A 13789-nucleotide genomic window follows, 5' to 3' on the forward strand; every position below is an offset into this window, starting at 1 on the left:
TTTCAATGCTCCAAACCCTTCCATTTGTTTTCTTTTTCACGTTGCTTCCCTCCCCCAAACAGAAAACAGTACTTTGAGAACATTTAGTCAAAAAAGATAATTTATTCTCATTATTATGAAAACATTCCATTACAGCATGTAAATATATACTGCATCTAAAATCACAACAAATTCAACATGTACAGTGTAAAAAACAATAATATAGTGTAAATTTGTTTCCTTAACATCACAGTAACTACCATATACTAGGTTAACGCTGATTGTCAGATAAATAAAGCCAAGTGCAGTATTTCATTATTCATCGCATCAGTGTTTTTTACAGCATGATATATAAAACAGTCACTCTTTTTGTCTTTGGTCGTTTTGATGGACTTCGTCATCTTCTCATCCAGATGTTAGAACCTGGTTTCTGGATCTGATGCCTGTCAGGGAAAAAGGAATATTTTTAAAGTATTTTTTACATTTGCAACATGTCAAGCTGCAAAAGCTGTATCTTTGGCTTTTTGAATAGGATAGATTAGGCATGAAAGGGGAAAGAGAGATATACTAGTCCATTATACAAATGAAAGCTTCTGGCATCTTACTTAGATGCCTCAGTCTGGTGAATTTCATATTATTATTATTATTATTAATATGTTTAATAAGAAGAATAATGCTAAGATAGATTTGACATTTTATTTCATTGCCTTTCTAGTAACCCAGGTACACCTTATCAAATATCGTAAATCATTACATGAATAATTAAGAAGAAGTAGAAGATTAAACCAATAAATGAAATATGTGAAACCGGTATAATATAGTGTTCAAAATATAATATAATATAATATAATATAATACGTTTTCCTTGAAAAAACAACCAGATGGATACGTACTTTTCTATCTCGGCTCCTCAAACCGCCTCCAGGGTAGTGAACTGTTACTGATGTCATAATCTGCAGGGCAACATGAAGAGTAAGGTTTTCGGAACATATTTACAGCATAGGCAATATATGGACTTTATTCAGATTGAAGCCTCTCCTTCAAATGTTGTGTATTTCACTAAATTGTCCTGTCATCTTCACCTTGTCGTAGTCGGATTTCTTCTCTGCGGCCTCTGGGTGTTTCTCGAGGATGTGCAGCATGGCGTCATGCAGGGTCAGGAAGAAAATCGATGGCTGAACTTCATCATCGAAAAAGCAACAATCGTGCAGTTTCTCCAGGATGTAAGCTGCAGGTGAGGAAACCAACACAGGATGAAATAAAGATGCTCTTGGCGGCTGTATTTAAAACGTGTTTCCGTGTGTATAATATTGGGCAGAAAGGATCTAGTTTAGTAAGTTGTGTTGTAAAAACCACTGAGACTTGTGATAGTGATGGACTTGGCACAGATCTGTATGGATTGAGTCTGGACTTGAAAGTGCTGGTTTCATACTTACGATCACAAGCCACAATGAAGACCTGAACTTCAACCCGGATCAGCTCTTTTAGCAACTGCAAAAAAAACAATGTAAGATGATTAAAGGAAAGCAGCCTCTCTGAAATAATCGCTCGCTTTGAAACTGTGACTTCGAAACTCACCGTTTTGAGCCCCTTCAGGGCAGAGATGTCCAGGAAGGAAACCGCAGCAAAGTCCAGGATGAGGCTGTGGACGTCCACTCTCGGAACAATTATGTTGGCTGGAAGCTCGGCGTTCCAGTCGATCCGGGCAGGAAGGTCCTTGAAGTCGGTCGGCTGGTCCAGCTCCTCTATGGTGCTCTCATCCTCTGATTCCTTGATCGGTCCACAAGAGCTATTCAAGAAGCCTTTCTGTAATGGCAGATATAATAAGATATATATATATATATACATGGCTAGTCCTCCAGAGAGCAAGTGTGCATCCTTTTAAAACAGCATTTCTGAATGTTCAACCAGAAATCAATGTTGGAAGTACTTTAGATAGATTGCATGGGAGACCTGAGATCTGGGCAATTTAGGTTTCATTAAACATAACAGCAATTTATTGCGGAGTTTTTCATACACAGATTTTTTATTTGCCCCAAAAAAGCTGGATATGAAACATGGAAAAGAAAATCTAAACTTTGTATAAAAGACTAAGGTGTGATTGCTGCTGTATTTATAAAAGCAAAATTCAACAAGGTGCATTGAAATCTCGCTCACTGAGGTGCCTGAAAATAAAATAAAAATTAAGGACAAAAACTTTTCGGATCTATGTTGAGTAATAAGGAGACTGTAACTATCCTCGTATTAATGTTAAATGACAAAATGTCTGTATGTAGATATACATATCTATGTATTCAAGCTTTATTGTCTTCATGACCACTCAAAGCACTTTACAAATTCAGTGTCTTGCCCAAGGACACTTCCAATGGAGGAGGAGCTGGGGATTGAACCACTGACCTTCTGGTTAACGGACAGCGCACCTCCTGAGCCACAGCTGCCCAGAGTGAAATAAATAGAAATTTGGAGGCTTATTGGAGAATAAGCATGACCAACTCTTAATGCCAATGAACTAGCTCTTAATATTTGCAGAAGTGAATGGATTTGCACATGTTCGGGATGTTATGTTAACATTTGCTCTGCATTTGGCTGCATTTGGCTGATATGAAGCTGATAAGGATCATGTCCTTGTTACAGTATATGACAAGTGTTTATCCACTTTCTTCATGTGTTATATCCTCTCAAGTCTCCAGGACTCTGATATTCCAAATAGTTTCTAATAATTAATAGTTTTCATGTTTAGATTTGTACTTAGAACAACTGATTGCATATATTTCAGAAACCAAACCAAACAGAGCAAACCTTCAGTTTCTCTTCACATCACAGGCCTGGTCCTATCATGGTCATATAATAACATCTTTGTAAGCTCAGTGGAGGTGAACTTTGTACCATCTGCTGAGCAAATCCCATCACGCACCAGACTCTGGTGCAGCTACTGTAAGACTCACGATTAGTGTATTTAAAAACTAAAGTTTTAAACTGAATTTACTAGTTTTCATTAATTGTAGTCTGTGATATTGCCAAGTCTTTTGTTTTGTTTTGTTTTTGGAGTGTACATGTTCACTGCTGACCTGAATAGAGTTTACAGACAAAAACAGGAAACAATAACAATGACTGTATAAAAAATGGAATAACTGAAACCTCGAGGGAAAGTGATACCAAAGAGAAAGTGTGTCATGTTTTTCACAGTAGACACATTTACATGCATCACCTTAACCACAATAAAGTCATACTTGGAATAATCTATAATCTGATAAGACATGTGGAGTATTCTGACCTTGGTAACATTATGAAGACACGTGCTCATCTTAATTGCATTTAATGTCCTTTTGGACCTATATCGACATATGTCAGTGATCATCTGCTTGATGATTCATGCCTTAGGTTTGAGTTTAAACAAGCTAAAGAAATAGAATTGAAGCTTTGACAAAATTATGATGAAAACAATCAAAAAGTGTAAAGAGCAGTATTGTGCATTTATTTCAGGTTGGGGTTTTAAGACTCATGAGATATATGACGTAATGGACGTAATGTTAACATGAGTCTTAATCAGATTAGGCTCTGTAAAATGTAAACAGGAATGTGAATTACTCACTGCTGTCCACTGCAGGTCCCCTGTCTTTAAAAGCCTCCGGATCATCCTGAGGGCTTTATTTCTCTTTCTCAGCACCCTTAGTGGGTTAAATCCAACCTGAGGAGAGATTTGTGTGACGTAAATCACGGGTTCAAGACACAGAATCATGTCAAAGATACAATTTGTTAAGTTCTAAGCCTTTGGTTATTTTTAAAAGCATCCTCTATTTAATTTTCCGATAATTGAGAGGCTGTATTAGAAACTGAATTAGTCAAAATAAGGATTTAACAAATGAATTACTATATTTCTATGAATATGTGACTTAAACAATAAAAAAAAATGCAACACACTCTATAGCCATGCAAGACTTACAGCTTCCACCAGCTTGTTCCGGAAGAATTCAATGTTGGCAAAGAAAATTGGCGACGGTATCCTGAAGATCTTCACTCCCTCTGGCTCGTATATCTGGGGAGAATCATTTGCATTACAATCATATTTTGGCCCAAATTAGGGTAAAATATATAAAACCTCTTAAAGCAAAGATGTGAAAATGAAACAGAGACACAACGTCTACTTTATGGGAATTCAATTAGGAACATACGAAATTAAACTTTAAGCACTTTCCTGTCTCTGATGCTGCTCCTGATGAATGAAATGATAGTTATATCAAACTAGTTCTGATGTCACGTCAAGCAAATGGATGGAGGCAAAACACATAAATGCTTTAAAGGAATACTGTCGTGGAAGTTTGATCCTCACATAACCTCTTTCAGCTTGTCTCGAATACCTCTTTGGTACAAATTGTTCATTCCAGTGAACTCTTATCTGGTGTACCTTCCCTCCCTATGACATGAAGTGAAGCCACCTCCTTCACCCAGGGTACTTTGACATTGAGGAGCTAATTTGCTGAGAGGCAAAGCCTTAGATGAGATTGTACCAGTTATGTTGAAACTTGTACCTGGTGCCGGCAGGGGGAGCTTATAGTAACTAAAAAACTTCAGAAGCCACAAATCAACACCTAACTAACACGTTAAATGTATTTTTTTCTTTTAACTAAAATGCAAACTGACAATTTTACATAATTTTTGTGTCGGACTATTTGTATTTATTGATCAAGAACCTTTAGAGATGCTCATAGGGGTTTTGTAAACTTTGGATAGAGCTTGCTTCAGCATTTATGCTAACTTAAGCTAACTAGCTCGATTTTGCTTTATTTGAATGGACAGTTATGGGACTGGTATCAGTAGTATCTCTCCAAAACTATATCTTTCACGTAAACTACAGAAGACACATGATAAAACCCAAACCAACATACATCGATGTAGTCCTTTCTGTCTTTGTAGATATCTGTTCCTCTGATGTTGGCCAGCTGACTGCAGCGAGGGCTGAAAGACAAAAAATGTCAGTAACGAAAGTTTGTCTGCGCCCAAAGTTAACAATACTAAGAGGCCACAGTTATGGTCAGTTGGAAAAAGAAGGAAAAGCGGTTAAATGGCAAGGGTAATAAGAGGTACAGTGCCGAATGGGGAAGAAGAAGAAGAAGTAGGATATTGAAACACATCAAGGTAAAGCATCTTGATGTTGGTAGCCAATCGCCAATAAACCTAATGAAGAAGAAGGAGCTATGGTCGGTGGCTATGTGTGTTTTACTTAATGGTACTTTGAGCTTAATGCTGTTAAATCATCAAAACAGTCTTAGTTTCTTATATTAGGATGTTGGCATTTGCTAGTTAGTTTCGGACATGAAGTAGCCAGTTGAAGGTAATAGGAATGTGGTTAGTTTTGCAGGTATTTGTTCATTAAGTTAAGGGATGATATTAATGTATTCAGTTTGTCATATATAGTTCATGAATATATTTGTGTTCCACATTTCATGACAATCCATCCAGAGATTGTTGAGATATTCCAAAGTGGTGGACCGACCAACATTTCCAGGTCTATGGCCATTCTGCTGACATGGCTAAATCTGGTACGGACTACCACAGTCCAGGAAGCAGATCAAACTGTACACTATGAAGACTTTGAAGAAAAGTGCAAGCCAAGACAAAACAAAATAGATATATACGTTTTGAGTCAAGAATAATGGTTTGTGGCCAAATACTAACAATTGAGTCCTGAGAACCACACTGATCAGCTCCACACCGAGGCCTGCAGCCAGTCCAAGATCCAGCCCCAGTAAGATGGAGGCAATACAGGTACACAACCACACCACCTGGACATAGACGAAGGTGAGAGACATAAGGAGCCATATGTCTACTTCCAGAGAGCGCAAAATGACCACAGTACATTTTTGAATGAATTTTCAACTATTTAACCATTCCCAGGTTATATATAATCTTACACAGTCTGGTTTGTCCCTTCTCCACAGGTATGGGATTTCTCTGACCTGCATCAGCATGCCCTTTAGATTGACGATAACGACAGCACCTAGCACAGACTGTTCAGGCAAAAGGGTCAAAGGTCAGATCTCAGCCAGTCCAGTTACTTCATCGGCATGTTGGGAGAGTATGAGGTAGTTTTGAGGTTTACCTTAGGGAGTGGCTCTAGTAGGAATCCTATGGCCAAGGTGACGATCATCACTATGACAGCTGACAGTAAACCAGCTATCTGAATAGGACAGAAGAGGAGTATGTATGTTGAGAGTTTGTTAAAATGTAGTGACGACTCTATTAATGCCACATACATATTCATGTTTTGATGGTTGCTTCATCTTCAAATAATACGTTTCAGGGATTTCCGCTTTAGTCACCTTTGTGCTCTATCATCCTCACACCGCCCTCATTAGTCACTGTGATTAGATTGTGAGGGGCTGTGGCTCAGGAAGTAGTACCAGATGGTCGGCGGTTCAAACCACCAACCGTCCTCTCATCTACCATGACTTGACAAGAAAGCAATTAATGCTGAGTACTTGTGCCCACACTCCCACCTCTGTTATTACTTAATGTCCTCTTCTTGACTCAGCCATAACTAAACCTGCATCCAGCTCTGAGTAGATCTTCCCTCTACTTGATGAGTGTCAGTGTTAGAGTTATTGTTTGGGTAAACTTTGACTCCAGCACTATGAGGAATAATAAGAGGTCACACGTGTTGGTTTACCTGAGTCTTGCCTCCTGTGCTCTCCTGCACTGCGGTCCTGGACAGAGCTGTACTCGCAGCAAAAGACTTGAAGGAAGCTCCGAAGATGTTGCCAACTCCAAAGGCTATGAGCTCCTATAGCAAAATCAAAGAGAAAACATGTTTTGTTATCACCATCGCAGACTTTTAGTGTGTTCCATTTGTTTCAGCATTGGTACAAACCTGATTTCCATCTATGGTGTAATCATGTTTTACAGAGTAGACCTTTGCCACAGAGAAAGCCACAGCAAAGCCCACTATGGCCATAGGAAACGCTTCAACTGCTGTGTCCTGGAAGATCTGCAGGTTTGGAGCCATCGGAGCCTCATACCTGAAACAAGGGAGTACTGTCAGGCTGAGGACTTCTTTTGATTTGACCACTTCCTTTAACAATTTTAGCACACTCAACGAATTCATTGTGGCTGTGGGTTGTTATTTTAATAGGGGTAACCCTTAATAGATGTTGTTTAACAATTTGGAGTAGTCCAAAAAGTTGTCTTTACTCCAGTATGTATACATGACAGAGGGATTTACAGGTTTTGATTTGATCGCACTTTTGCCCATTTACCCTCTCAGCTGATAATGCTCAGCTGTTAACTTCACACTTTTTGTATCAATACTGATGGGTCTGGCCTTACGGACACACATATCGTCATTGTCTTTAAACTGTTAGTGACCTCTGGTGCATTATTTACTCTGCTCTGACAGATAGGGACTGGAAAGAGAAAAATCTGTGCTTTCACTGTTCCAGTAGTTAACTGTGCCTCCTACAAAGGCTATCTCTGTTCTTCAAAGAGAGTTTGTGATACATGGATTTACTTGGCATTTAAATTAAACTATAGGAGAGAACTCAGAGGCTGACAATGAAAGTAACTATCTCCACCAAGATGGTTGTGTTTTATCAAAAACAACAGGACTGATCTCCGTCAAACTTTGTTTTGACTCTGGTCACCTAACAAATATCCGTCCAATATTCGCTCTTCTTTAGCTTTAATAAGCTTCTTCACCAACTCATCTCACTCTTTATGTGCTGAATGCTCCACCAGGTTCTCCAGCTAACTTTGCCTAGATGCTGTTTCATCTAAATGTTGTTTCATAGGATCTATTATCTCAGTTTTGCTCATCACTGTAATTTCTTTACATTTTGATGGTTCACAGAGTCGGAGAAAACTCAGGTAAACAGCAAATGAAGTTCAATTGTCATTGATGCCACTAGAGCAGTGTAAGAACTGTATCTATATAGCACTTTTCCAGCCTTTTCAAACACTCAAAATATTTAACAGCACAATTCCCAACTCAAGTATGACTTTGTCTTTTTCTATCACACCATGCGTACACTGTCAGGGAATTTGTAGATCAGTATCTTGACCAAGGAAGCTTCGGAATACAAACAGAGGTGCGGGTGATCGTACCACCATCCTTCTGTGTAGTCGACGGCCCTCTTTACTTCCTGAGTCACAGCCACCCACATATCATCACATCAAATTTCTTAACTTCAGCCAATGTGCAAACACTCACCCTTTTGGAATATGGCCCACAACATCAACGCCAAATCGCGTCTTGAAGTCAAAGCTATATGAAACTCCACATACAATAACGGTCTGCGGAAGAGATGGTATAAAATCATGACATCATGTCTGAAAATACTTGGCCCTGTCTCACAGGGACAGTATCAAAATGGCCTTGATTACAGATTGTGAGGTCTTTCTTTGAACCATCACATATGCTCTTTTATAAATGCTTTAATGATGTCATAAATCTGATTATTAGCTATGGACGGCACACTCCTGCCCAGCAAAGTCATAAAAAGTCAAAGCCAAAATGAATGTTATGACATCATGTCTGAAAATACTTGATTACAGATTGTGAGCTCTTTCCATGGCCCAACACATATGCCTACTTATAAATGATTTGATGATCTCATAAATCTGATTCTTGATGGAAGAATGGATGGCACACTTTGTCATAAAAAGTCAAACTCAAAACGAGTGTTATCATTATTGCTGTTTATACGACCAACCTTTTACATCTCATTCTATTGAAACATTTCTAAGTATTGTGTAGTATAATGTTGCTCACCATAATAACCTCAATGGGGATGGGCACCGGCAGCTTGGATTTGAATCTGTCATTTAGCTCCTTTACGATGAAGACCACCACCATGATGACCAAGGAGATCACCACGTCACAGATGTTGGTGGAGGTGATCTTTCCAAAGATGATCTCCAGGGTCTGAAATGATGAAGACAAATGAGACACACTCCCTCGACTGTGACACACATCAGAAACCTTTAAGCTTCTCTCTACTCACGTATATGATGGAGAGTGGTCCACTCAAGCCTGGGACTTGCAGCCCCAGCACAAACTTGAGCTGGGACACCAGGATGTGGATGGCAGCTGCTGTGGTGAAGCCGGACACCAGAGTGTCTGACAGGTACATGACTACGAAGCCTACCTGCATAATGCCCATCGCCAGCTGGAAGTGACACAGACAGTTAGACCTCACCAGCTACTAACAGTTTTCCCACTTTTACACGTCTTGTGACAGGCTAGGTTGACTATCATCTGGATATAGCGCTGCATTAAAGTGAGACATGAGAGTTGCAATCACGTTCTTGCGTAAGTTATAGTAAAAAAATTAATAAAACTATACTTTTGTGAGATCAAGCAAAATTCCGTGTCGAATATCACTACAGGATCCAAAGTTTAAAAGACATTCTGACCTTTGACATGGGTATCATCACTTTTCTTGTGTTTGATACTAAACCAGAGCAAATACTAAGTGTCTAAGGTTTTGAGGCTTGGTCCTGTTGTGGGAGGGTTTATTGCACAATCCTGTTATTACACCATAAGTATAGTGAACGGCTGTTATGAGGCGTCTAACCTGCATGATGCCGACGAGGAAGGTCACAGAAGAAGCCACCAGCACTCGCTGATCGTCCATCGTCAGGCCTTCGAACGCGGTGATGTTGAAGGCCGGACCCTCGTCTGGGACCAGCCTGGTGACCACTGAGCCGATCATCAGACACAAGACTGGGAAGGGACCTGCAAGGGGAGACAGAGAAGATGCTGGTTACAGTTGTCGTGTATTGACAAGAGATTCACATCCACCACTCACACATACACACACACACACACACACGCCTGCCTTACCCACTGAGATGTGCCTGGAAGTGCCCAGGAAGAAGTAGATGATGACAGGGAAGAAGGCAGAGAAGAGTCCATACCAGGGTGGCAGGGAGGCCAGCAGACAGTAGGCGAGACCTGCAGCACAAAAACATGTACATTACAGATACACAAAAGAATATGCTTGTTTACATAAAATTATTTTTACTTAACAGCATTTTAACTCACCAAACCAAACATTATCATGATCAGACAGTTTTGGTTAACATATAACTGACATGAAGTAAAAATAATTACTAAGAATCTTAAAATTTAAACAATTTATATGATTGTATCATCTTCTTTTTTCCTGCTCCATTTTGCTCCCAATTCATCCATATTTGTATTTCGTATTTTGTTCATAACCTCATAAATTTAAAAAAGCCACACTGAGAACAGTATATATCTAAAAAAAATCAATACAGGACAAAAATGTCATGTATAAAGAGTCTGAGCTGCTGCTGGAGATAAACAGTTTATACTGAGCAGCACAGACACCAGGGGAAGAGCTGATTACAAGGTAATCTCATGTTATCAGAATAGACTGAAGTTGCACAACTGTTCCAGATAAAATGAACATATTAGGAACAGGAAACGAGTAATAATCAGCACAATGTAAGCAGAGGCAGAAAATAAATAAGTCATTATAACTTAACGGACTAACAATAACTGTATCTTATAAACTGAGATGAGATTTACAGCTAGTTTTGTTGGTGGTTTTGTGCAGGAAACACATCCACCTCACTGAACAGTCTTGAAACGCTTCTGTCAAAGTAAAGTACCAGTTGTTGCTGTAGTGGGTTATTTATTCTTTTTACTTTTTTACTTTTCAAATTTCAATCCTGACCTTGGAGCCTCAAGATCTAGTTAAAAGCAAGTGAGATAAAAAACTTAAAGCTCCACCTCGGGATGGTGGTCGCTAAGAAACTTATTCTTCTGACTTGGAAGTCTACTTCTCCACCCTGCTTCACACACTGGCTTAACGAGATGTTCTCTGTTATTCAAATGGAAAAACTGCGTCACCACAAAGGCAACACACAGAAAAGGTTTGAGAGAACATGGGGACCTGCTTTGGCGCAGTGCAATATATCTTTAACTCCACAACAACTCTGACCTACCTGGCTACATTAGTTGATGTAGTATATTACACTGTCCACTTATCGTTTTACCTGGTCCTATCTTTTAGATAGGCCTATTGTGAGAACATTCCTGAAAGACCATATATGTAATGGAATAATCTGTCTGGAAACTTGTTTTTATTTTGTTGTTTGTTTTTGGTGGTGTGTTTTTACCCTATGTTTTGTTTTTGTTTGTGAATTTATATTATGTCTTGTCAACACTTTGTTATGTATCTGAAAATTGTAAATAAAGTATGTACAAAAAAACAAAAAAACAAAAGTTACAATATGTTTTGGTCAAAATGTAAAAAAATCTGAACCTCTATAATGCCCTCAGTAAATATAACTTCCTGATATGTGATAGTGCAAAGACACATCTACGAGGGGGAGTCAGATCTTCACCTGTCGATCAGACTCCATTAACTAAGCTGATTATGTTTACCTTGCAGGACAGCGACCAGTCCAGTGCTGACCCCGGACACGATGTCATTGAGCAGCCATTCTTTGAACTGATACATTTTCATCCAGCCAATTACCGGCAGGAGAGAGAGCGCTGCATTCTTGGCCCGCTTGGCGTCACATCTGCAATGATGCGCAGACACAAAACTAAAGTACATAAAGTATAGATGGATCAGTCATTGGCATAATTTGATGAATTTCAACAGAGGTCAGATTTGTAGAGTGCACATGATGATTGGTTTCAGACTCAGTTCATGCTCGTATATAAGTCCTGAAATTGAGTCCAGCTTTGAGGTATAGTTTTACTTCACTCCAATATATATAAATTCCTCATGAAAATTGCTAATTCCGATAAGTAAGCGTTTGATTACAGAATATACCTGTAACATTGCTTTATTTATGTGAATACTGATTATTTCTTCCTCCGTGGTCTTTATATAATCATGTCTACATTACTTAGATAACTGAGAGTGAATCACACTTGGAGAAGCAAATGGATTAGTGGTTTATTTAAGATGATAAAAACCACCAAGACCCTGAGAAACAGAAAATCTCAGCTGATATAAAAGCATCAGATTTTGTAGGGAATAACAGGATAAAAACTTTTTTTAAATAATTAAATTGACATTAGAGCAATAGTAGATTCAGATAGAAAACTCTGAGCATGAAAGAAGAAAACTAAATTTGTATTTACTTTCTCGTCTTTTACCTGATGATAGTCTGACGAGGACATAAAATAAAGTGGTGTGTGTGTGTGGAACCTTTTGGTCCTTAAATTCTTGCAAAAACAAATTTCTTTCTTTTATATATACAAGCTTTACTTCACAAAACGTAACCTTAACCATTTTATTTGTAAACTGTAAAAAAACTGTACAAACTGACTTTATGATGTGGTTTAAATGTAATAGTTTTTTATGTGGTCAGGGCATTTTTTTAAAGTTCAGCTGAAAGAATAAAGAGAAACTCGTTTTACCCAGAGGCCAAACTTTTCCCCCCTCGTCCCTTGAATCCCAACATTCATGCAGGACAGAAAACTTCACAGGAAACCAGCAGATCAAAAACCAAAAGCTTTGCATGTTCCTCACGTGAAGTACTGCTTGAGGTGGTTCAGCATGGTCTTGCGCTGTCGGTGGACCCTCTCGTACTCCCCGGTGAAGGAGTCCTCCGAGTAGAGAGGCCTGGCCACCACATACTGCTTGGCTCCCGGTCGCATCATTTCGCCTCTGCCGCCTGGATGACCGCTGATCTCTCTCCTCTACTGTATGTGACTCTGAGACCCAGTAATCACATTAGGGTTAGGAAGAGGATCCTGTCCTGACTTTGAACAACAGTAATCAAAAGAACACGGACAGGCAGACAACAAAAGGTCCAGACCCCTCTAACACGGGCAGAACACATGTGCCAGGTCAGGACCTGCCCAGATCTGTGGATGAGCATTGTCAGGCTTCATTAGAGCTCTAGAAACAGATTTACACCAGTGAGGCTTGTTTTAAATTTTAAAACTGAAATGTCTCAGCTCCCTGTCTTCTCCCAGAGATCTTCTTTTCATTTTTAAGAGATGAATCACTCAAGGGAATATTAGTTCCTTCACCTGGAGTTGAAAATACATCAGCAGCTCTGGAGTTTTGAAGATCCCTTAAAGATTTCACGTTGAGAAGCTCCCAGTCTTCCCATTAGCCCTCATATCCTATTGTGCAGCAGCGTATCCCACATACCTGACAGTGTTTCTAAATCCAAAGCGTCTCCTCTCTCTTCCAACTCCTCCGGCTCCTCTGGATCAACTGAGACCCGAGAGGGTTTTGCCATCAATAAATGCCACGTCTTTTTCTTATCACAACTGTAATTATTGACAGCAATTATGATGAGGTCCCTGTTTCTCACAACCGCTGGACGCTTAACTTATCCTTGACCATTGTTCTTACTGATATCTGCAACTTTCAGATGAGGCTTTCCGCCCCCAGAAGAGCAGTCGAAAGGTATTGTAGCGATGGGCAGGATAGGGAGGATGTGGACAGGGCAGACAGGACAGGCAAGATCAGGTCATTGTTATGAAGTGGAAATGAAGTTACTTTTCAGGAGGGGGAAACGCCGCTGAGGGTTGGCTGCAGACCTCCACACACAGTGCACTTCAGGAGTAACAATAGTTTGTGTGCCGCAGGAACTGAGATTGTTTGTGGAAACACTGCTGAATGCAAAGGGTCCAACATTTATTTATCCAGCGGCGTGTGATAAGACACCCCCTGGTGCTCTGATAATCCGAGTTCTAGCATGAAAACGTCAAACACATTACAAGTTATAATTCATGAGTCGTCGTAAAACTGAACTGACCTTCTATGTTCCTCCTCTCGCAAAAAGTGGACATATGAGAGGGCAAGAGAGAGAG

The 13789-nt window shown here is 39.6% G+C and overlaps 1 protein-coding gene across 1 annotated transcript in view; it reads right to left on the reverse strand.

Moving 5' to 3' along the window:
* Positions 1 to 185: 185 nt before the first annotated feature.
* LOC128428482 (chloride anion exchanger) overlaps positions 186 to 13789 on the reverse strand; it is a 29647-nt gene continuing 16043 nt past the window's right edge. Inside the window, exons 2-21 of the mRNA XM_053414665.1 lie at positions 12492 to 12676; positions 11390 to 11529; positions 9818 to 9928; positions 9549 to 9709; positions 8976 to 9140; positions 8744 to 8896; positions 8183 to 8265; positions 6848 to 6995; positions 6647 to 6760; positions 6080 to 6157; positions 5892 to 5987; positions 5656 to 5762; positions 4866 to 4935; positions 3923 to 4015; positions 3572 to 3667; positions 1558 to 1785; positions 1416 to 1470; positions 1062 to 1207; positions 873 to 932; positions 186 to 422 (exon numbers count right to left, since the gene is read on the reverse strand). Coding sequence (XP_053270640.1) covers positions 396 to 422; positions 873 to 932; positions 1062 to 1207; positions 1416 to 1470; positions 1558 to 1785; positions 3572 to 3667; positions 3923 to 4015; positions 4866 to 4935; positions 5656 to 5762; positions 5892 to 5987; positions 6080 to 6157; positions 6647 to 6760; positions 6848 to 6995; positions 8183 to 8265; positions 8744 to 8896; positions 8976 to 9140; positions 9549 to 9709; positions 9818 to 9928; positions 11390 to 11529; positions 12492 to 12622 — 2262 coding nt within the window. The 5' untranslated portion in view covers positions 12623 to 12676 and the 3' untranslated portion in view covers positions 186 to 395. The remainder of the gene's footprint in view (positions 423 to 872; positions 933 to 1061; positions 1208 to 1415; positions 1471 to 1557; positions 1786 to 3571; positions 3668 to 3922; positions 4016 to 4865; positions 4936 to 5655; positions 5763 to 5891; positions 5988 to 6079; positions 6158 to 6646; positions 6761 to 6847; positions 6996 to 8182; positions 8266 to 8743; positions 8897 to 8975; positions 9141 to 9548; positions 9710 to 9817; positions 9929 to 11389; positions 11530 to 12491; positions 12677 to 13789) is intronic.

This window comes from Pleuronectes platessa, chromosome 22 (assembly GCF_947347685.1).
Source record: "Pleuronectes platessa chromosome 22, fPlePla1.1, whole genome shotgun sequence".
NCBI lineage: Eukaryota > Metazoa > Chordata > Actinopteri > Pleuronectiformes > Pleuronectidae > Pleuronectes > Pleuronectes platessa.